Here is a 23,007-nt window from a genome sequence, read left to right as displayed (position 1 = left end):
GATACATCACATGATCACACTGACAGAACCACAGGCACATAGACACAGGCAACAGAGCATGCACAATGTCGGCACTAGTACAGTGTATATCCACCTTTCGCAGCAATGCAGGCTGCTATTCTCCCATGGAGACGATCGTACAGATGCTGGATGTAGTCCTGTGGAACGATTTGCCATGCCATTTCCACCTGGCGCCTCAGTTGGACCAGCGTTCGTGCTGGACGTGCAGACCGCGTGAGACGACGCTTCATCCAGTCCCAAACATGCTCAATGGGGGACAGATCCGGAGATCTTGCTGGCCAGGGTAGTTGACTTACACCTTCTAGAGCACGTTGGGTGGCACGGGATACATGCGGACGTGCATTGTCCTGTTGGAACAGCAAGTTCCCTTGCCGGTCTAGGAATGGTAGAACGATGGGTTCGATGACGGTTTGGATGTACCGTGCACTATTCAGTGTCCCCTCGACGATCACCAGTGGTGTACGGCCAGTGTAGGAGATCGCTCCCCACACCATGATGCCGGGTGTTGGCCCTGTGTGCCTCGGTCGTGTGCAGTCCTGATTGTGGCGCTCACCTGCACGGCGCCAAACACGCATACGACCATCATTGGCACCAAGGCAGAAGCGACTCTCATCGCTGAAGACGACACGTCTCCATTCGTCCCTCCATTCACGCCTGTCGCGACACCACTGGAGGCGGGCTGCACGATGTTGGGGCGTGAGCGGAAGACGGCCTAACGGTGTGCGGGACCGTAGCCCAGCTTCATGGAGACGGTTGCGAATGGTCCTCGCCGATACCCCAGGAGCAACAGTGTCCCTAATTTGCTGGGAAGTGGCGGTGCGGTCCCCTACGGCACTGCGTAGGATCCTACGGTCTTGGCGTGCATCCGTGCGTCGCTGCGGTCCGGTCCCAGGTCGACGGGCACGTGCACCTTCCGCCGACCACTGGCGACAACATCGATGTACTGTGGAGACCTCACGCCCCACGTGTTGAGCAATTCGGCGGTACGTCCACGCGGCCTCCCGCATGCCCACTATACGCCCTCGCTCAAAGTCCGTCAACTGCACATACGGTTCACATCCACGCTGTCGCGGCATGCTACCAGTGTTAAAGACTGCGATGGAGCTCCGTATGCTACGGCAAACTGGCTGACACTGACGGCGGCGGTGCACAAATGCTGCGCAGCTAGCGCCATTCGACGGCCAACACCGCGGTTCCTGGTGTGTCCGCTGTGCCGTGCGTGTGATCATTGCTTGTACAGCCCTCTCGCAGTGTCCGGAGCAAGTATGGTGGGTCTGACACACCGGTGTCAATGTGTTCTTTTTTCCATTTCCGGGAGTGTATTTATGGTCAGCATATTCAAACATATCACAACACGCTAGAAACTTGAACATGAATAGACGGATTTCGTGTTTATTTTGCCCGCAGCAGTTGTCACTCCATACACACTGTTTTTTCTTCATTTTGATACTAGGTACTTGATGTAAATAAACAGGATGCGATTTCATTGGCTCCCCTACCACCTTCCGTCTCATTCCACACACACATTGTTGCATCACCAGTGTCATGCATATGTACACCAGAATTGTAACATGAGAGTTGCTGCTAAAGGAAATGTACGAACATAACCTGTTGGAGATCTATGTGTAGCGTGCAAGCTTGCAAATATTACTGTTTGGTAACGTTGCAACAAGTGCATCACTTCTTAAGTGTGATGCTGCCCTTTAGGCTTTGTGATGGTGCAATTCGAGTTCTTTCTTAGCTTTGACAGCAGTCTGGTGGTTTGTCTTAAATTCTGGAACTAACCAGTCACATTTTCTGCTTGTATCTGACAGTGGCTTTCTGATAGATACGTGCTTAACATCTACAGGGAGAACTTTTCTGTAAAATTTATAAGTTAATACTGAGATCGGGGCTTAAGTAGTCCTTCGTTGTACGCTTTCTGCTATAGTGACTCACATCTCTAGGCAACATGTGAATGTGGACCCGAGAGCTGCCCAATCTGCTGATCTTCATCTGCGAAAGTCCGCCCCGATAGCTGAGTCGTCAGCGTGACGGATTGCCGTCCTACAGGCCAGGGTTCGATTTCCGGCTGGGTCGGAGTTTTTCTCCGCTCAGGGACTGAGTGTTGTGTTGTCTTCATCATCATTTCATCCCCATCCGGCGGGCAGGTCGCCCAACGTGGCATCGAATGTAATAAGACCTGCACCAAGGCGGCCGGACCTGAATGCTCTACCTCTTTTGTCTTTGAAAACATTATCACCTGTCTTTTTCTTCTGTGCTATGATCTCTATTTTTTTCTGTGAAATACCGAAATCATCCAGAAGGGTCTTCTTACATTCCTGTTTATGTGCACCCTCACTAGCAGGAACTGCGAAAATCAATGTACACTGGCGGCTACTTTCCGTGGAATCTGCGTACTTTCCATTTCGCCGGCGTTGTCCTGGAATAATATCCACGAGCCTCATTAAGAACGTACGTTGTGCCTGCTCACTTTGCTGGTAGAACGTAGTAAACAAATTCGTGTTATGTTCGCTCAAGAGGACTGACAATAGTACATTTGTTGGTAACCTGAAACCAAATATTGTGACACGTTATAGTATTACAATACTGTTGTAAGTAGGCTGTTTAGGTTTTTATGTTAGTAACGTCGCGTAGAGCTCTGTATGAAAATCGCTGGCTGTGCTGTGTGCAGTCTGTGGCTGGTTGGCATTGTTGGAATATTCGCTATTGTAGTGTTGGGCAGTTGGATGTGAACAGCGCGTAGCGTTGCGCAATTGGAGGTGAACCGCCAGCAGTGGTGGATGTGGGGGGAGAGATGGCAGAGTTTTGAGAGCGGACGATCTGGAAGTGTGTCCGCCAGAAAAAGGAAATTTGGAAGACTGGATGTCATGAACTGATACATAATTATGACTTTTGAACACTATCAAGATAAATACATTGTTTGTTCTCCATCAAAATCTTTCATTTGCTAACTATGCCTATCAGTAGTTAGTGCCTTCAGTAGTTAGAATCTTTTATTTAGCTGGCAGTATTGGGGCTACCTGTATTGTAGTAAATAGAACAACGAAGATTTTTGTGAGGTGAGTGAGTCATGAAAGGTATACGTTATTGTTAGTCAGGGCCATTCTTTTGTAGGGATTATTGAAAGTCAGATTGCGTTGCGCTAAAAAAAAAAGTATTGTGTGTCAGTTTAGTGATGATCAGAATAAGTAAAGAGAAAACTGTTTGAGTACGTTGAGTTTTGCTCAGCTGTTTGAAAATCAAATAAAGTAAGAGGTTTTCCAGCACTGTCATTTATAAAATTTTCTAAGGGGTCGTTTTACTGTTACTTGTTTTCAATCATAAGAGTCTCACGTAGATACTCTTATTGTGAAGCATTAACGTTTAATGTACTGACGCCATACCTGTGTGTTTGGCTGTTGTTTGGGCAGTCTTTCTTTTTCTTTCCCTGTCTTGTATGATGAACCATACACTCTGCTTTTCTCCTCCACCACTCTCTTACTTACACTTTCACACTGCCTCGTCATTGCTTTTGGACCATCACTGTATTCAGACTCACAACACATCATAACATCAGACATCTTCATTAACAAGTGTCGACTGATGAACAGCAGAGCGCTAATGGTAGAAGGTGGACTTAGCGCATATCGACATTCCTCATGGATTTAATGCCAGCTACGAGCGGTCATAGAAATGTAACGGGAGAACGTACGGACATAGCACCTCTCGTCAGATAATGAGCTTGACACGTACCTCCTATCGACAGCAAAATTTCGTTTTTCACAAAAATGGTGTATAGCTCTTTTGAATTTCTAGTCTTCGTTTGCTTAACAGGGCCATACCTACATCCTCCCCCCTTGAGGATCGCTCTTTATACTATGTTTCTGAGACGCAGAATATACAGCACATGATCTTTCTTCATGTGTGTCATTCTAATATAATGGAACCCTGCTCACACTGCACATCTTATGCGTGTACTAGTGAGCATCTACTTCAGCTGTTCCCTCAAAGACGGACAGAAAGAACAATCTGTCTCGTTTCGTGTTCAGGCCTTTCACACGATCCTGCACCATTTATTCCTTGGGTTAATGGAGACTACGCTTTGCATGTCAACGTTTAGTAGAAGATTTCTATAAGTAGCTTTAAGTAATATGCGAGGGCATTCAATAATTAATGCTACACCTTTTTTGTCGGTCAGTTTCGATTGAAAAAAATGCGGAATTTGTTGTGGGACATCGTGGAATATTCCAGCTTCAGCCCTATGGTTTCGTGAAGTTCCAACATGTGGCTGCGCTATGTTGTTGTTGTTGTGGTCTTCAGTCCTGAGACTGGTTTGATGCAGCTCTCCATGCTACTCTATCCTGTGCAAGCTTCTTCATCTCCCAGTACTTACTGCAACCTACATCCTTCTGAATCTGCTTAGTGTATTCATCTCTTGGTCTCCCTCTACGATTTTTACCCTCCACGCTGCCCTCCAATGATAATTTGTGATCCCTTGATGCCTCAGAACATGTCCTACCAACCGATCCCTTCTTCTAGTCAAGTTGTGCCACAAACTTCTCTTCTCCCCAATCCTATTCAATACCTCCTCATTAGATACGTGATCTACCCACCTTATCTTCAGCATTCTTCTGTAGCACCACATTTCGATAGCTTCTATTCTCTTTTTGTCGAAACTATTTATCGTCCATGTTTCACTTCCATACATGGCTACACTCCATACAAATACTTTCAGAAACGACTTCCTGACACTTAAATCTATACTCGATGTTAACAAATTTCTCTTCTTCAGAAACGCTTTCCTTGCCATTGCCAGTCTACATTTTATATCCTCTCTACTTCGACCATCATCAGTTATTTTACTCCCTAAATAGCAAAACTCCTTTACTACTTTAAGTGTCTCATTTCCTAATCTAATCCCCTCAGCATCACCCGATTTAATTTGACTACATTCCATTATCCTCGTTCTGCTTTTGTTGATGTTCATCTTATATCCTCCTTTCAAGACACTGTCCATTCCGTTCAACTGCTCTTCCAAGTCCTTTGCTGTCTCTGACAGAATTACAATGTCATCGGCGAACCTCAGAGTTTTTACTTCTTCTCCATGAATTTTAATACCTACTTCGAATTTTGTCTTTTGTTTCCTTTACTGCTTGCTCAATATACAGATTGAATAACATCGGGGAGAGGCTACAACCCTGTCTCACTCCTTTCCCAACCACTGCTTCCCTTTCATGCCCCTCGACTCTTATAACTGCTATCTGGTTTCTGTACAAATTGTAAATAGCCTTTCGCTCCTTGTATTTTACCCCTGCCACCTTCAGAATTTGAAAGAGAGTATTCCAGTCAACATTGTCAAAAGCTTTCTCTAAGTCTACAAATGCTAGAAACGTAGGTTTGCCTTTCCTTAGTCTAGCTCCTAAGATAAGTCGTAGGGTCAGTATTGCCTCACGTGTTCCAACATTTCTACGGAATCCAAACTGATCTTCCCCGAGGTCAGCTTCTACCAGTTTTTCCATTCGTCTGTAAAGAATTCGCGTTAGTATTTTGCAGCTGTGACTTATTAAACTGATAGTTCGGTAATTTTCACATCTGTCAACACTTGCTTTCTTTGGGATTGGAATTATTATATTCTTCTTGAAGTCTGTGGGTATTTCGCCTGTCTCTTACATCTTGCTCACCAGATGGTAGAGTTTTGTCATGACTGGCTCTCCCAAGGCCATCAGTATTTCTAATGGAATGTTGTCTACTCCCGGGGCCTTGTTTCGACTCAGGTCTTTCAGTGCTCTGTCAAACTCTTCACGCAGTATCTTATCTCCCATTTAAGTAACGCTTAAAATGGCGTCTGCAATGGATGTGTGTGCCAAGCAGGAAGCTGTAATTGAGATTCTTTTGGCGGAAAACCATTGCATCACAGATATTCATAGGCGCTTGAAGAATATCTACGGAGACCTGGCAGTAAACAAAGGCACGGTGAGTCGTTGTACGAGGCGCCCGTCATCACAGCAACAAGGTCGCGCAAACCTGTGCGATCTCCAACGTGCCGCACACTGCTGCAGTCTTGGAACGTGCTGACACTCTTATTCGAGGTGATCAAGGTATCACAATCAAACTCCACAAAATGCAAACAAATTTCTCCTTCTCCATGACAACGCAAGCCCTCACACAAGCTGTGTACCTGAGAGGTGCTCACAAGACTTCATTGGACTGTTCTTCCTTATTTGCACCTACCGCCATCCATCTGTTTGGCCCAATGGAGGATGCACTCCACAGGAAGCAGTACATGGATGGAGCAGCAAGACGTTGCCTCCGACATCGACCAGATGAGTGGTGTCATGCTGTCACACAGACCCTGACTGTAGGGTAGCATAAGGCTGTCGCACTGAATGGAGTTTATGTTGAAAAATTGGTTTTCGTAGCCGAAAGAGTGGGGAATAATATAGTGCATTTGAATCCTGAATAAAGCCAAACCTGCTTTCAGAAAAAAATATGTTGGATTATTTATTGAACGCCCCTCGTACAAAATTATTGCGAAGCTTTTACCAAAAATAACTTTTAACTGCAACTCGCCTAATGAAGCAGCGACTTTGTTAATGTCACGCTAAACTGCCTTAAATGGTTAAATGGGAATATCTCGAGCTGTGGACACCAATTGTATGTTGAAAACTTTGTATACTGCAGTGCAGCAACACACGTTTGAGGCTTGTTCTCTCTGAAAAGCTAACTTTTGTTCCAAGTGCAATGTGGAGGCCTAAAATAAATTATAATATCAGTGCAAACTGCCAGATGCAGTGCAGCATGATTCTGATGAATAATTTTGACCACTCAATCCGGCTTTAAAGTAGTTATAATTTCGCACCTTACAAGCATCCATCCACATACTTTGCCATGCTCTACAAACACAATTAGGTATCATGTGATAGGTTATACATCGTATATATCAATATATATAAAGGAGACTGACATTGTCACATATGCCTTGTAAATAATTGTTAACGCTTATTGCATGAAAGGTGACGGAGTGTCTTTATTATCAGAATGGCGTAATGAATGATTGCCTATACTAGTAGAGGCGGGAACGACAGTGGAAATGAAACGGCAGGCGGAACTCAAGCCCTGGGTGGAAGGCCCACACAGGTGTGGTGGTCCAGCTCCACACAGGAAGTGCCATGGAAGACAGTCTGGGCACCTGAGTGCCAAGACAATACAGGGGCGACCGGCCGCTATCGGCCGCTATTGTAGTAGGACCGCAAGGATAACCGGATAATTCTTCCGAACTCTGCAAATCTTGGATGAGTATGAGACGAAGGAAGAAGCGGCACCTCAGAAATCACGCAGGATGGGTTATTTCCAAGGATTTTTACTCAGAAGCGTACCATTGTACGAGTATAGGTTTTTCATCGCAAACTTCCCGCACTGGACGACAAAAGACTAAAATATGGTTGGTCGGCGTTCGGAAGAATCTGTAGAGAGGGATAATATTCCGTGGTTTCGGGGATATGATTCGCTTTCGGAATTACGATGGCGGGGAGCTGAGCTTTGCTGGGAAGCCAGCGGTGGAGAGATGAGGTCTTCGTTGTGAGCACCCGTGCGTGACGGTCGCTCGATATCAGCTTTGTTGGTACAGACGGACTTGCTGTCTTTGCTCTCAGGAGAGTTTATAGTTAGAACAGTTGGGCACTGTACTGTTGCGAACCTATACGATTCTGGACTTCACCTCCGGGCTGGAAGTCGTCGTTGAGTATGCAGCGTTCAGTAATTCAGAGCACTTCCTCTGCCTATACTTACGTTGAGACGTTATCTCAACTCCGTCCTTGTGGCTGGGCGTTCGCCTTTCTCGGCAGTAGAACACAGAAAGGAGAAGACAGTATTAGAGTATATTAGTCAGAGGACCGCCTTCTGCCGTCCTAGTGTTTGAAAGAGTTTATTTGTGGCTGGAGTTCTTCCATCGTCGCAGACGAGTACGAGAACCATCACTTCGACGCACCGGACGCAGTATATGCGGTGATATCGCAAATTGCTTCGGCTTATTTGGGCTATAAAAGCTAAACAACTGTGATCACGTTAGTTTATGTTCACTGGGGTTCCACGCCATCGTAGATAGTCTTTGACAGTAGTGTCTTCTAGTGTTTGATACGTAGATGATGTCAGTCATTTCGCGTTATTGATATTAGACCTCGCAGTCATAATAAGGGGCAGAGTTGGGCAATTAGTATTTTTACTTACGAAATGTAAACTTCGTAATATAAAGTTTTTTTTAATCTACAGTAAATATGTAAGCAGGAACAATATCATTTAGTAGGATTAGTTGCCTTCATCATTCATTTATGTTTAGATTGTAATTTATGGAATTAAGAGATCCTAAGATCTGCTTCAGGGGGTAGTCAGACAGGGCCAAATCTTCATTTTAGCGTTTATTATTTTCCGTTGCGCACATTCATTTTACACCCGCCTGGAGTAGCATCTTGGAAGGCAAGGAAGTTATAATATCTGATTTATTAAATAAACACTTCAAATACGAGAATAATAATGGGCCATAATTTTTACTAGTATCCAGGACAGAAGAACCGATTTCAGACTGGGACAAAATATTTCAAGTGGAAGCACAAAGTTAATGTTTATCGCCATCACTATATTCTGAAACTAAGCGTGTGCGAAGTTTTAGAGTCGTCAGTTTACAAGCTGAGCATGCCCTAACTGCACCACAGCAGTTCACCATATCTATACGGTATAAAGTAATGGGCGTATAACACTTCCCTGAGTCACCACTGAAGTATGTGACGTAAATAGCTGTATCTTCAGATTGCCTTGACTTAGAAACTTACATTTTTTACACCACCAAGGGATCGTAGACCTTAGTTTTTGATATACATTTCAAGGGAAAAGCTCTACTAGTTCCTGAGAAAAAGAGGTAACAGTTGGACAGACAGACAGATGACAAAATTATCCTATAATGATTCCGTTTTTACCGACTGATATACAGAACACTAAAAAGACTAGATTTTTGTAAGTAATACTAGTATCTTATTACGTATGTTTTATACATTGTGCAAAACAATGCACCATCCTTAAAAGTACAATCATTCTTTTGCTATATGAACCACACTTAGGTCAATTTTTAATACTATAGCTCTGCTTACATCATGATCTGAATACTTCTTTCAAAAAATTGAGACATTAAAGAAACAAATTCACTGCCGAAACATACAATTTTCAGGAAAGGGTCTGTACAATACCAACATTTGTCGATGTAGGCAGTCTTCTGCATTGTTATAAAACACCACTTTATTCCCTGCAAGGTCTGTGCTACACAGTCCCATCTCATCTGTTTGCAATGTGAGTAGCACACCATTCGAATCCAATTAAAGGATTCTGGAAGGAGACCAGCCCACACTTACAAACAGCAGTATACAGAGGTTGTAATAAGAATCTGCAGCAGTAGCTGCGTGCACTAGATGTGAGAGACGAGAGGGATGACACCACATATCTATATTTAAATAGGGACAAGCTTATACATTCTAGAGACATGATGCCAAGACGAAACTACCATTTCCCCTACACAGGAGGAATACCTCGGCAGCAAGAGTCAAACTGGAAAAAATTGCAATGAAGCACTGGAAAGAATTTCGATGATATATAAAATTCATACTGATTACCATATAAAGTGGAACTGGTCGACATTGAAATAGATATTTCAGTGGACCAACTGTGTGGGCCACTCCAAAAGCTTCGTGTAGACTGCTATTAGCTTATGGATGTCGGTATAATTGTAGATTTTACTGGGATTTTTAACAAAATGTGAAGTTGACTACCTAACATCGAACCATAACCTCTTTCTGCCAGAAGGAGACTACCAAGGAAATGGAGCCGTTCTGTTTAACAGAATGAGTAAAGATATATCACAAATTTACGTGTCAAAACACAAACCCATGAGTAAACGAAATTACCGTTAACCAGTTTATCAGTTTTGTGCAGTGACCTGATACTCATCTCCTAGAAAGCTTTACATCTTCCCAGGCTAAAGAACACGGTACTAACAGACTGGAAGCTACGATTGATAACTGTGGTATGGAGGCTTAGCTTACAGAACTGCTGCGTTTTGTAAATCGTCTATTGGGGCAATAAAAACACTGCAAGATGACTAATGTGTAAGTAAACCTTTCAGACAATGAAGATCAAGAAAAGATTATAAACTATGTGTTGTCGGCCAGTAGTTTTAATTATTTACGTATAAACTATGTAGAAATTCGTAACAGATTCCAACAAAAACGACGTAAATGTTATATGGAAGTGTTATATTAAAGCAGGAGAAAGATTTTTCCACAGTGAACACTGTTCACCGCAATACTATCTGTTGTGTCTAGACAAGACAGCCTCGACACAATGAGAGGGAGCCGAAAGGCACGCGCTTAAACTCACGCAGGCTGGCGTGAGGTCTGAAACAGGATACGTAATGAATGCTATAAAGAAAAGTACGTAGCTTCTGGAATACTTAACTTTAATCCACATTTGTAGAACATCGCTCTTGATGATACATTAATAGAATCTCAATATCTATACTGGGAATGGCGCCTTGCTAGGTCGTAGCAAATGTAGCTGAAGGCTATGCTAACTATCGTCTCGGCAAATGAGAGCGTAATTCTCAGTGAACCATGGCTAGCAACGTCGGCTGTACAACTGGGCTGAGTGCTAGGATCTGTTTCTAGACCTGCCGTGTGGCGGCGCTCGGTCTGCAATTACTGACAGTGGCGACACGCGGGTCCGTCGTATACTAGCGGACCGCGGCCGATTTAAAAGCTACCACCTAGCAAGTGTGGTGTCTGGCGGTGACACCACACTATCACTTATAGATGTTACCGAATTAGGACTGTCTCCTACAGTGCTATGCCACAGTTCTTGAGAGAAATAACCAGTGTATCGAACAGACTTTAACCATTCCCTATTAAAGATTTCGAGGATTACAACACATTTGTAGCCTTACTGTTGTGACTGAGTTGTTCTATAGCAGTAAAAAATACATATAGCTAATGGACACCATTGGGGTGATGATTGATAGCATGTGTACCATGGCAAGCATACTGTATGCAGCCTCTCTTTAGTATACTTGTTACATCTTCTGCGTAGCATGGGAAGCATACTATATGCAGCATCTCTTTAGTACATTATTACATATTCTAAGTGTTCCGGCAATAAAATGTGGTGCTATGTGACAGATGGCAGTACACTTTACTTTACATCATACTTTGGACATGAGTGACATAGAAGATAAGTAGACGTTTTGATGTTGTGCATTGTCTGCACTGCATTAGAGATAAGCAGCCACAAACACTGTGGCAGAGTTAGCAGTAACAGCTGTATAGTTATGTATGTCCAAAGGATGTAGCTGTTTTTCGTAAAGGAAATCGCACGTCAGCATTCTGCACTAAGATTTCTAATATCTAGATAGTTCAGCTCTTAATATAACGGCTATGATTGCATCATGATCTTAATGCTTCCTTCGAAAAAACTGATATACACCACACAGTTCTGTATCAGCCGTAAACAAGTGCTTTGCAACCTGGGAATAAGGTGCCAGAGACAACGTGCCCACTCCATTAAGTCAGCGACTTAATGCTCTATCAGGGTGTATTGTATGGAAAAATATTCGATTCCGTTGTCACACAAACTACCTGTAACATAGCATTTATAATTCGTTTCTAGATCCATATGTGATATTACTTCAATAGCATCACAGTGATTTATAGACACTCGCATATAGAACAGTATACACAGAAGTAATAGCTTTTTGCAACAAAAGCTTGGTAGCTACTTTGCAGCGACCTGAAGTAGAATGAGAACATAAAGCTATAGCAGACGCTAGGCTGAGGGAAATCTTAAAGAAACGTAATTCATCCAAAAAAAGGAGTGGTTTACAAAACACTACTAATGGTAAAATTGCGTTACGTAATTGGTGGTGACTAACCGCACCGGTATAAATGAACCAGAGAGTAGCGTTAGAAGCTCTATGTCACTGCTAGCAACTTACCAGGTTGCTATACCTCGGAAAAAGACTACGTATTTATCTGGAAACACTATTGGGTAAATTCAATGAAACTGTATTCAACGCAGTGTGTGATATACAGTGCAATCACCATCGTACGTCTCTTGTAGTGATCATAAGAATAAGATAAGACAGAGATTACTGGCACGTAAAGAGGCATATAAACAGTCCTTTTTTTACTCCGTGAGTGCATGAAAAGAAATCGTTAATACTGCGCACGAAGACCTGCGGAGGATGGACGATTGGTACAGAGAGGAGATACATGTAAATATCGCTTTTGCTCATAAACGGGCGAAGAGATCCAGCATTGTATGATTACGCTATTGGCGGAAACAGTGACTATCTTAAGATACTTTAGAGCAAGCACGAGGAGCGACATAAAGTCGAATGACAAATAGGGATGTGTAACTCATCTAAGAAAGAAGGGGTTCACAATACACTTAATTGACTGATTTTTTGTGAGTATTTCTCTTCAGCTTGCTGTATAGTGTTATAATATGCACATTTGTTTGGTTTCTAGTTACAGCAAATTAAATGTTATAGGGTTTCTGACGTGGCGGTGCGTTATAGTTACACCTATGTTGGGTATGTAATCCTTTTGTTGCACTTGTTTTTGTCATGTAGCAATTATACAATGAATATGTCTTATAATTAGATCTACCGCCATGTGCATTTGCACTGGCCACGTAGGATGTACAGGAGTGACAGCAGTGATAGCAGGCTACTCTCCGTATCGTGGCAGTGTTTAAACAGAGGTCTTTGGTTAAACGATAGACTGGTACTATTACTTCACGATCTGAGTCACCGAGAATATTACGAAAGCCATAGATTAGCTCTTGAATATAACAGAGAGATGAAAATCCAGCCCCAGGAATTACATAGGTCGGTACCAAAACGTCGGAGAGCTGCAATAAACTGCAGAGGATAGGTAGCTGTTAAATTGACCTGGACGCACGTAAATGAAACTTATTGCAAGTAGGCGGGCACACATGATGCCGAGGTTGTTGCGACTATGCTGCTGACCTTTCGCTGGGAAGCCCTGACACATCCTCCGTACAGTCCCCATCTCTGGCCGTATTTTTGGAGCTCTTAACAAAGACATTCGCGGCCGTTGATTTGTTGTGGACGATGAGGGGCACGCCTGGGTACAACCCTTGTTCTTTAGGCAACCGAAAACATTTTTCCATGAATGCATTGACTGCCTTGTCTCACAGTGGGGTAAACGTGTTAATAATTGTGGGGTTACTTCTGAAATAATAAACACTTTACTTACCTCGTACATCCATAGTTGAAATGGAGGACAGTGGGACGTCAGCTGGTATAAATGTATATTAAAAATGAAGAAATTCCTCCAGCTGTATTTAAGGTGTCGATTTTATTTTGGCAACTGTTTAACGTTGTAACAACGTCATCTTCAGGCCCATACACTTGTTGACGTCAACTGCGTGCGGCTGATACTAGAAGTCAGCTAGTTACTAGCCACCTTCCACACGGAGCACGTCCCTATCTCACCACTGACTTCTAGTATCAGCCGCACGCAGTTGACGTCAACAAGTGTGTGGACCTGAAAATGATGTTTTTACAACGTTGAAACTAGTTGCCAAAATAAAATCGACACCTTAAACACAGCTGGAGGAATTTCTTCATTTTGAAGGGAGGTAGGACGTCAAACGGGCCGACTTGGAGCGGGAGAGGCACCACAGGACATTTTAATTTCCACTGTCTGTAGTTTTACAAGTAAATTCATAAAACTTTGTCAGCATGACCAGGAAGGATTCAGGATTCACACTCGTAGCAGCGGACGTTCAAAAACATAATAAAATAATTTTTTACGTGTGAAATTTCATCATTTTTCACTTACTATTGGCTGCATTTGTTGCTATAGGTACACTTTTCTTCATAAGTAAGAGAGACTGTTCGATGAATTTTGCACAGCATACAAACCATACTTACAGGTGTCTGAAACTGTAGAATCTATTTAATTTATGAAAAAATGAATGAGCTGTTACGTTTTATACTTTATGTTTAGAAAAAATCAAATTTCGTAGTTAATTATCTCAATTTTTACCACAGTTTTTAATAGATTTGGAAAATTCTAGAGTTTCACACCTGTAAGTATGGTTTGTATGCTGTGCAAAATTCATCAGAGAATCTCTCTTACTTGTGAAGTAAAATGTAGCATAGCAACAAATGCAGCCAACAGTAAGTGAAAAAATGATAAAATTTCATATCTAAAAAAATTTATTTTTTATGTTTTTGCACTTCCACTGCTATGAGTGTGAATCCTAAATCCTTCCTGGTCATGCTGACGAAGTTTTATGAATTTATTTGTAAAAGTATAGACAGTAGAAAATAAAATGTCCTGTGGTGCCTCTCCTGCTCCAAGTCGGCTCGTTTGACGTCCTACCCCCCTTAATATAAGTTAACCTACTGATTTGACTGCCTCTTATACATCTACAGCATCAGCTAAAAAATTTATGGGGAGTACTTCAGTTGTATGGAGAACATAACCCCAGTTTAAGATTGAAATTTAGCTTATCATTAACGGCTTTCGTGATTTTGGCAATAAGTAAATCATTTCTGAACAGAGAAAGCAAACAAACAAACACTGTCAGAACATGCCGTGAAGGCCCCGTGGTACCGACTCGTCCGCCGTGTCATCCTCAGCCCTTACGCAGCATCTGATGCGGATACGGAGCGGCATGTGGTCAGCACACCACTCTCCCGGCCGTATGTCAGTTTCCGAGACTGGAGCCGCTACATCTCAGTCAACTAGCTCCTCAAGAGACCTCATACGGGCTGAGTGCACCCCACCAGCCAACAACTCTGGGCAACCTGAACGGTGACCCATTCAAGTGCTAGCCAAGCCCGACAGCGTTTAACTTCGGTGGTCTGACGAGAATTGGTGTTACCATTGCTGAACAAGGTATAGGAAATTGTGATCATAAACAGGAACCAGGCATCACTCAACTGGAAACATCGTCCTTCATGCAACATCCCGACGCTCTTTTCCACAGCAGTACGACGGACTAAATCAAATTGTTGTCTTATTACAAGACTTGCCGCCACGTGACAAGATATAGGTCTAATTACAAACACTGTAGCTTCAATTTCCGAAGGAACAAAATATAGACGAGATTTTGTGTTAATGAGCTTTCACTTATCAACAGTACCAAACTGTGGTAACTGTTCACTGCTGCTGATAAAGCTTCGATCGAAAAGAACATCGTGCTTTCAGTCTCTATGCATAAGAGGCAACGTCCTGAGTGACTGACTGACTCATCATCGCCCAGCCCAAATCGCTAAGGATAGAAGCTTGAAATTTATAGAATCTGTGGATCTTATACGAGGTGCATTCAAGTTCTAAGGCCTCCGATTTTTTTTCTCCGGACTGGAAAGTGATAGAAACATGCGCATTGTTTTAAAATGAGGCCGCGTTCATTGTCAATACGTCCCAGAGATGGCAGCACCGTACGGCAGATGGAACTTTACCGCCAGCGGCGAGAATGAGAACTGTTTTAAATACTTAAAATGGCGACGTTTTCCTTACTTGAACAGCGTGCAATCATTCGTTTTCTGAATTTGCGTGATGTGAAATCAATTGAAATTCATTGACAGTTGAAGGAGACATGTGGTAATGGAGTTATGGATGTGTCGAAAGTGCATTCGTGGGTGCGACAGTTTAATGAAGGCAGAACATCGTGTGACAACAAACCGAAACAACCTCGGGCTCGCACAAGCTGGTCTGACGACATGATCGAGAAAGTGGAGAGAATTGTTTTGGGGGATCGCCGAATGACTGTTGAACAGATCGCCTCCAGAGTTGGCATTTCTGTGGTTTCTGTGCACACAATCCTGCATGACGACCTGAAAATGCGAAAAGTGTCATCCAGGTGGGTGCCACGAATGCTTATGGACGACCACACGGCTGCCCGTGTGGCATGTTGCCAAGCAATGTTGACGCACGACGACAGCATGAATGGGACTTTCTTTTCGTCGGTTGTGACTATGGATGAGACGTGGATGCCATTTTTCAATCCAGAAACAAAGCGCCAGTCAGCTCAATGGAAGCACACAGATTCACCGCCCCCAAAAAAATTTCGGTTAACCGCCAGTGCTGAAAAAATGATGGTGTCCGTGTTCTGGGACAGCGAGGGCGTAATCCTTACCCATTGCGTTCCAAAGGGCACTACGGTAACATCTGCATCCTACGAAAATGTTTTGAAGAACAAATTCCTTCCTGCACTGCAACAAAAACGTCCGGGAAGGGCTGCGCGTGTGCTGTTTCACCAAGACAACGCACCCGCACATCGAGCTAACGTTACGCAACAGTTTCTTCGTGATAACTTTGAAGTGATTCCTCATGCTCCCTACTCACCTGACCTGGCTCCTAGTAACTTTTAGCTTTTTCCAACAATGAAAGACACTCTCCGTGGCCGCACATTCACCAGCCGTGCTGCTATTGCCTCAGCGATTTTCCAGTGGTCAAAACAGACTCCTAAAGAAGCCTTCGCCGCTGCCATGGAATCATGGCGTCAGCGTTGTGAAAAATGTGTACGTCTGCAGGGCGATTACGTCGAGAAGTAACGCCAGTTTCATCGATTTCGGGTGAGTAGTTAATCAGAAAAAAAATCGGAGGCCTTAGAACTTGAATGCACCTCGTACAGTAGGCTTCATTTAAGAAGTAACTGGCTGAAATTCCACACCTAAGGGGGTGAAATAGGGGATGAAAGGCTTTTTGAAAGTATGTCGCTATTAAGGGAACTTTGAAGATAGAACTATGAAAACTGGTATTTTGCTTCTCAGAGAGAAAATAAAAAATAATTGTGTCACAATTTTTGGAAATTCGACCACTAAGGGGGTAAAACAGTGGGCGAAAGCTTTTTTGAAAGTAAATATACTGAGGAACTACTAAAAGATTTTTAAGCCTACATATATGATAACTGGTATTTGACTCTAGAAACAAAAAAAAACAAAAAATACGTGTTTTAGCGTTTCTGGGAATTCAGTCCCGAAGGGAGTGCAATAGGGAATGAAAATTTTTCAAGAAAACGTCTGTTACATTAAAAAATATTGCGGCTAAATTTAAGAAAGCTGATATTTTACTTCTCGGTTAGATGTTAAGAAATATTTGTTAGGAGGTGAAAGTCGCTATGGAAATATCTCCAGAAGGACCCAAAAGGCATGGTTAACTAAAACTTTCGACTGCACCTACCAGAATACCCTTTTGGTCAGAAGTACATTCGGGGAAGATCATGCTTATATGGCCTTAATTAGCGCGAAAAGCTTAGAAGGTGTTGCAATTTGTGAACATAAAAATTCGATTAAATAAAAACAAAAAATCTTCGCAGGCCATAATAGTCTAAGCGAGCGAAGCAGCGGGCGCTAAGTTAGTCATATATTAATTGCGTACATTTCCTGTACGTCTGACATAAACAATATGGATGTTCCAGCCAGGGACGCCCGTAGCCACTGTTCATCTCAGGGTCGCCACTTTGCCGTCCGACAGATCGACCCCAGTTGCCTTCCAAGAGCTGTTGGCACCAACAGACGTCGTCGGACAGTAAGTAACTCCTTTTTATGTTCAACTGTTAGTTAATACATTTCATGGTCACACAGCCACTGTAACTCTCGGAAGCCGATCGGCCGTAACGACGAAACCCTGAACAACCTCGCATTTTTTATTCCACAACTCTTATGATTTATACCTGTAATTAAGACACCACTGTGATTCTGTAAGAGAGAGGGATGAAAGAAATGTGCAAACTGTCGACTGCATTTTCATTGACGTCCTAAGTTTTCGGACACTTCCTTTGTTTTACATTTCGTGTCCTTAAATCAGTTTTCATAAGGATTTCATTCAATGTTGCAAAAGAACAACAATCATAAAACTATTTCTACTCCATGATTTATTGCCAAATATAGGAGAATTATGTATCACTGAAGTTTTCTTATAAAGAGCTACTGTTATCGAGTCGAGAATCATTCCCTTTGAAAGTAAAAATGCAGACCTAATAGCCTTATTTCACCAGTCAAGGTCACAGGAAGACTTTGGTCACTATTATTTGGCCATTGTAAGTAATCGTCTATGTTAAGGTAGAATATTTGTTCAAGCTAGCTACTTATTTTATTTTATTTAACTGAAAACCAAGGAAATAATTTACAAGGATGATAAATGACATCAACTGAATTATTATCCACAAAGGAGCATAAAACTTTTATTTTGGCTGGAAGTCAGAAACGTATCTGTCAGTCAAAACAGAAATGTTCACTTTGCAGAGCAGTTACAATATTCTGTACAGTTCTGATCGCGGTAAGCTTAGATGTGCTCTGGTCACATCAGAATAAGAATTACAGTGGTACGATAGAGTTCAATGCTTCTGTTCTTGAGCACATGGTTCACTTCATTTGCTCATTCACTTACAAACATCCCTCAATTGTGGACAGCTGTCACGAAAGCGACATTTTCACTCCAAAAAGTCCATGAAGGAAGAGCTGCTGCATCATCAGGGTGGAATGGGATACAGTTCACTCCAAGGGAGGTGGTTGTACCGAATGAAACAGTCGGGCCATGTTTGTATGCTGTAATAAGACAGGACTCAACTTCTATTCAGAAATCTTGGGTAAACATTATCGCCTTCAGTAAAATCATTTTCTTTATTCTAATAGTCTGTTAACATTAGTGCCAGGATGCCAGGTCTTACACTTGACGAGGCATTCTTCTTCACAGTTTAACGATACTCTGAATGTGACTCCAGCAATAAAGTTCATTTTTTGATCAGACAAAATGTCGATATAATGTGCAGCAGGAAAGTAATTCATGGAAAGCTTTATCCAAGTTATCCAAATTATTTCTGGCGCTTTTGTTGTAATCATCACACAGTTTGGACAAAATTGTAGTTGGCTGAACAGGCTCTTGTTTCATCAAAGGTGGCACAATCTGACTGTTTTTCCAATGGCTGCAGTAATTACACAATATGTAGTCATGGTGTATCTCTTGGAAAACGAGCAGTCAGTTGTTTGTAATTCATCAGCGATCTCAACGAGATATTCTGTAGGTCTTAAAATTTTAACACCACGAAGATGACATGCAACATATGTCAATTTGGCATTGAGTGTAGTATGTGGTTGGATAAGTAAATGATGGGCATTTCAGTGCAACTACGAAAAGTCGGTAAGAGCGACGCCATCTACATTCAGTACGCAGGGGTCTCTCCTAAGAGTCGTCAGGTGCATTTTCTCTGGCGTTTCAGCAGATATTTGCAATTTCGTTTGTGAATTGCGAAGCTGGGTCAGCTCAAACAAGTACCCCTCATCACGTCTTTCATAGGACGACCAGTGTTGATGAGAACGTCGGTTCGTTTCTAGTTACCAGCAAAATGATTAAAAAAAAAAAGGTTCAAATGGCTCTGAGCACTATGGGACTTAACTTCTGAAGTCATTAGTCCCCTAGAACTTAGATCTACTTATACCTAACTAACCTAAGGACATCACACACATCCATGCCCGAGGCAGGATTCCAACCTGATACCGTAGCGCTCGCACGGTTCCAGACTGTAGCGCCTAGAACCGCTCGGTCACCCCGGCCGGCAAAATGATTTTCAAACCGAAATTTTACTTGCTCAGTCGATAGAGAGGTCCCAGATTAATCCATTGCGATAATTATTTTATCGATATGTATTAACAGGGCAGTAAAGGTCGATAAATAACCAGTAGGGCTTACTCCAGCAGCGATAGCACTGTGCTTATCCGCGCTGACTGCTACCGCCAAGCGTGCAGCCCTACTGAATCGCTGCTGAATTTCTTTTTATACCTTGTGTTTTACTGCCCCTGTTAATATATATTGCTAAAACAAATATATCGGATTAGAATAATGTGGGAGCACTCTATCGAATACCCATGTAAAATTTCGATTTAAAATAATTTCGTTTTTAATGGGAATCAAACCGTAGCTTTCTGTTGACACTAGATGTCGTATGAAAGAGGTCACGAGGGGTAATTGTTTTTGCTGAATATAGGTACACAACGCAAAAACGAAAATGCAAATGCTTGCCGAAACACCAAACAAAATACGCCTGACGACTCTTAGGAGAGACACGGGTTATAATAAAAGATAAAGCAGTGGGTTTCCCATTCAGGGATCGCATTTGAGTGTTCGTTGTTTGCAAAAAGATTATACTGTAGCTCGTGTAACAAAAGTAATATACACTGAAGAGCCAAAGAAACTAGTACCTCTGCCTAATATCGTGTAGGGCCTCCGCGAGCACGCAGAAGTGCCGCAACACGACGTGGCATGGACTGGACTAATGTCTGAAGTAATGCTGGAGGGAACTGACACCATGAATCCTGCAGTACTGTTCATAAATCAGTAAGACTACGAGGGGGTGGAGATCTCTTCTGAACAGCATGTTGCAAAGCATCCTAAATTTTCACAGTAATGTTCATGTCTGGGGAGTTTAGTGGACAACGGAAGTGTTTAAACTCAGAAGAGTGTCCCTGGAGCCGCTATGTAGCAATTTTGGACGTGTGGGATGTCATATTGTCCTGCTGGAATTTCCCAAGTCCTTCGAAACGCACAATGGACATGAATGGGTGTAGTATGCTTACATGCGTGTCACCTGTCAGAGTCGTATCTAGACATATCAAGGGTATCCAACTGCACACGCCCCACACCATTACAGAGCCCCCATCAGCTTGAACAGCCCCTGCTTACATGCAGGGTCCACGGATTCATGAGGTTTTCTCCGCACCCTTACACGTCCATACGCCTCGATACAATTTGTAACGAGACTCGTCCGACCAGGCAACAAGTTTCAGTCATCAACAGTCCAACGTCGGTGTTGACAGGCCCAGGCGAGGCATAAAGCTTTGTGTCGCGCAATCGCCGGCCACGGTGGCCGAGCGGTTCTAGGCGCTGCAGTCTGGAACCGCAAGACCGCTATGGTCGCAAGTTCGAATCCTGCCTCGGGCATGGATGTGTGTGATGTCCTTAGGTTAGTTTGGTTTAATTAGTTCTAAGCCTAGGGGCCTGATGACCTCAGCAGTCAAGTCCCATAGCGCTCAGAGCCATTTGTCGCGCAATCATCACGGGTACACGAGTGGGCCGTTGGCTCCAAAAGCGCATATCGATAATGTTTAGTTGAATGATTCGTATGCTGACACTTATTGATGTCCCAGCATTGAAATCTGCAGCAATTTGCGGAGGGCTTGCACCTCTGTCACATCTCTTTAGTCATCGTCTGTCCCGTTCTTGCAGGATCTTTTTCCGGCTGAAGCGATGCCGGGGATTTGATATTTGACCGAATTATTGATATTCATGGTACACTCGTGAAATGGTCATACTGCCTCGGAGATGCTGTGTCCCATCGCTCGTGCGCCGACTGTAACACCACGTTCAAACTCACCTAAATCTTGATAAACTGTCATTATAGCAGCAGTAACCGATCTAACAACTGCGCCAGACACTTGTTGTCTTATATAGACGGTGCCGACCCCAGCGCCATGTATCTGTGTATTTGAATACGCATGTCTATGCCAGTTTCTTTGGCGCTTCAGTGTAGTACGTCTAGAAATTCGACAGTGGAAGGTTGTGACCTTCCGAGACTGTGGTTTTTCATTTCGTGATACTGTCGCTTACATTGATCGGGATCCCATGACTGCCGTGTGAATATGGAATTGATGGGTTCAGGAGGGCCATACTCAACGCTGTGCAGGACCTCGATGACTCCTGCGACTAGAGCCCGAGAGGACAGTCGTATTGTTCACTTGGCTGTTCACTTTGTATACCCGCATCATCTACTTTGATTCAGAAAATAGCTGGACAAGTGTCCATACAAACGATACGACATATGTAGCATCACGGACTCTCAGCATGGCGACTATTGTTGAAGATTGACTTGGCGTGGCAGCAGGGAGATCTGCGCCGGCGATGATGCGCCAAAGCACGACACTGGACACACGAGCACCACCACGTCGTCTTTTCAGAAGCGCTTCGCTTCTGCTTACAACATCGTGGTAGACATATCCGCGTGTAGAAGTGCAGAGAGGAGCAAACGTTCTTAGACTGCATTCATCATTGCCATACAGACCCCTCATTTGGTGTGATGGTATGGGTTGCCATTTGGTACAGAATCTCTGGTTCGTACAGCCGATAATCTGGACAGAAGCCGTTACGTTTATGATGTGTTTAGGACGGTGGCTGTGTCACAGCTTTGAAGTCTCCGTGATGTTTATCTTTCAACAAGGTGAGGCAAGACCACATGGTGGTTGTGCTATTCTGGCCTATCTCGATACAGAGGGCTTTCTACTATTGCCTTGGCCAGCAAGTTCTCCGGATGTATCACCCATGGAAAACATTTGGTTCTGGTTTGCGGAGAGACAGTCGTGCCACTACTCGCCGGCCTCTACCACTCATCAAATTTGGCATCGAGTTGAAGCTACATGGAATGCCACAATCGTTTCTTTATTGGAGCTTAATTTGACTTTATGCCCATCCGAGCTAGAGACTCTGCTGCTGCCAGAAATGGCGTGCTGTACACAAGCAAATACATTGTCCTGTCATATTAATGATGGTGGTGAGTTCCTATGGGACTAAACTGCTGAGGTCATCAAAAATGGTTCAAATGGCTCCAAGCACTATGGGACTTAACATCTGAGGCCATCAGTTCCCTAGACTTAGAACTACTTAAACCTAACTATCCTAAGGATATCACACACATGCATGCCCGAGGCAGGATTCGAACCTCCGACCGTATCAGCCGCGTGGTTCCGGGATGAAGCGCCTAGAACCGCTCGGCCGCAGCGGCCGGCCTCAGGCATCGGTCTCTAGGCTTACACACTACTGAGTCTAACTTAAACTGACTTACGCTAAGCACAACACACACACACACACACACACACACACACACACACACACACACACACACACCCATGCCCGAGGGAGAACTCGAACCTCCGACGGGGCG

The 23,007-nt window shown here is 43.3% G+C and overlaps 1 protein-coding gene across 1 annotated transcript in view; it reads left to right on the top strand.

Annotated features, from left to right (window-relative positions):
* LOC126191548 (venom dipeptidyl peptidase 4-like) overlaps positions 1-23,007 on the top strand; it is a 303,127-nt gene that overhangs the window by 104,888 nt on the left and 175,232 nt on the right. The window contains exon 8 of the mRNA XM_049932457.1: positions 17,497-17,606. Within this exon, the coding sequence (XP_049788414.1) occupies positions 17,497-17,606 (110 nt within the window). The remainder of the gene's footprint in view (positions 1-17,496; positions 17,607-23,007) is intronic.

This window comes from Schistocerca cancellata, chromosome 6 (assembly GCF_023864275.1).
Source record: "Schistocerca cancellata isolate TAMUIC-IGC-003103 chromosome 6, iqSchCanc2.1, whole genome shotgun sequence".
Lineage (NCBI taxonomy): Eukaryota > Metazoa > Arthropoda > Insecta > Orthoptera > Acrididae > Schistocerca > Schistocerca cancellata.
Note: the sequence above shows the minus strand (reverse complement) of the source record. Positions and strands in the feature narration are given on the sequence as shown.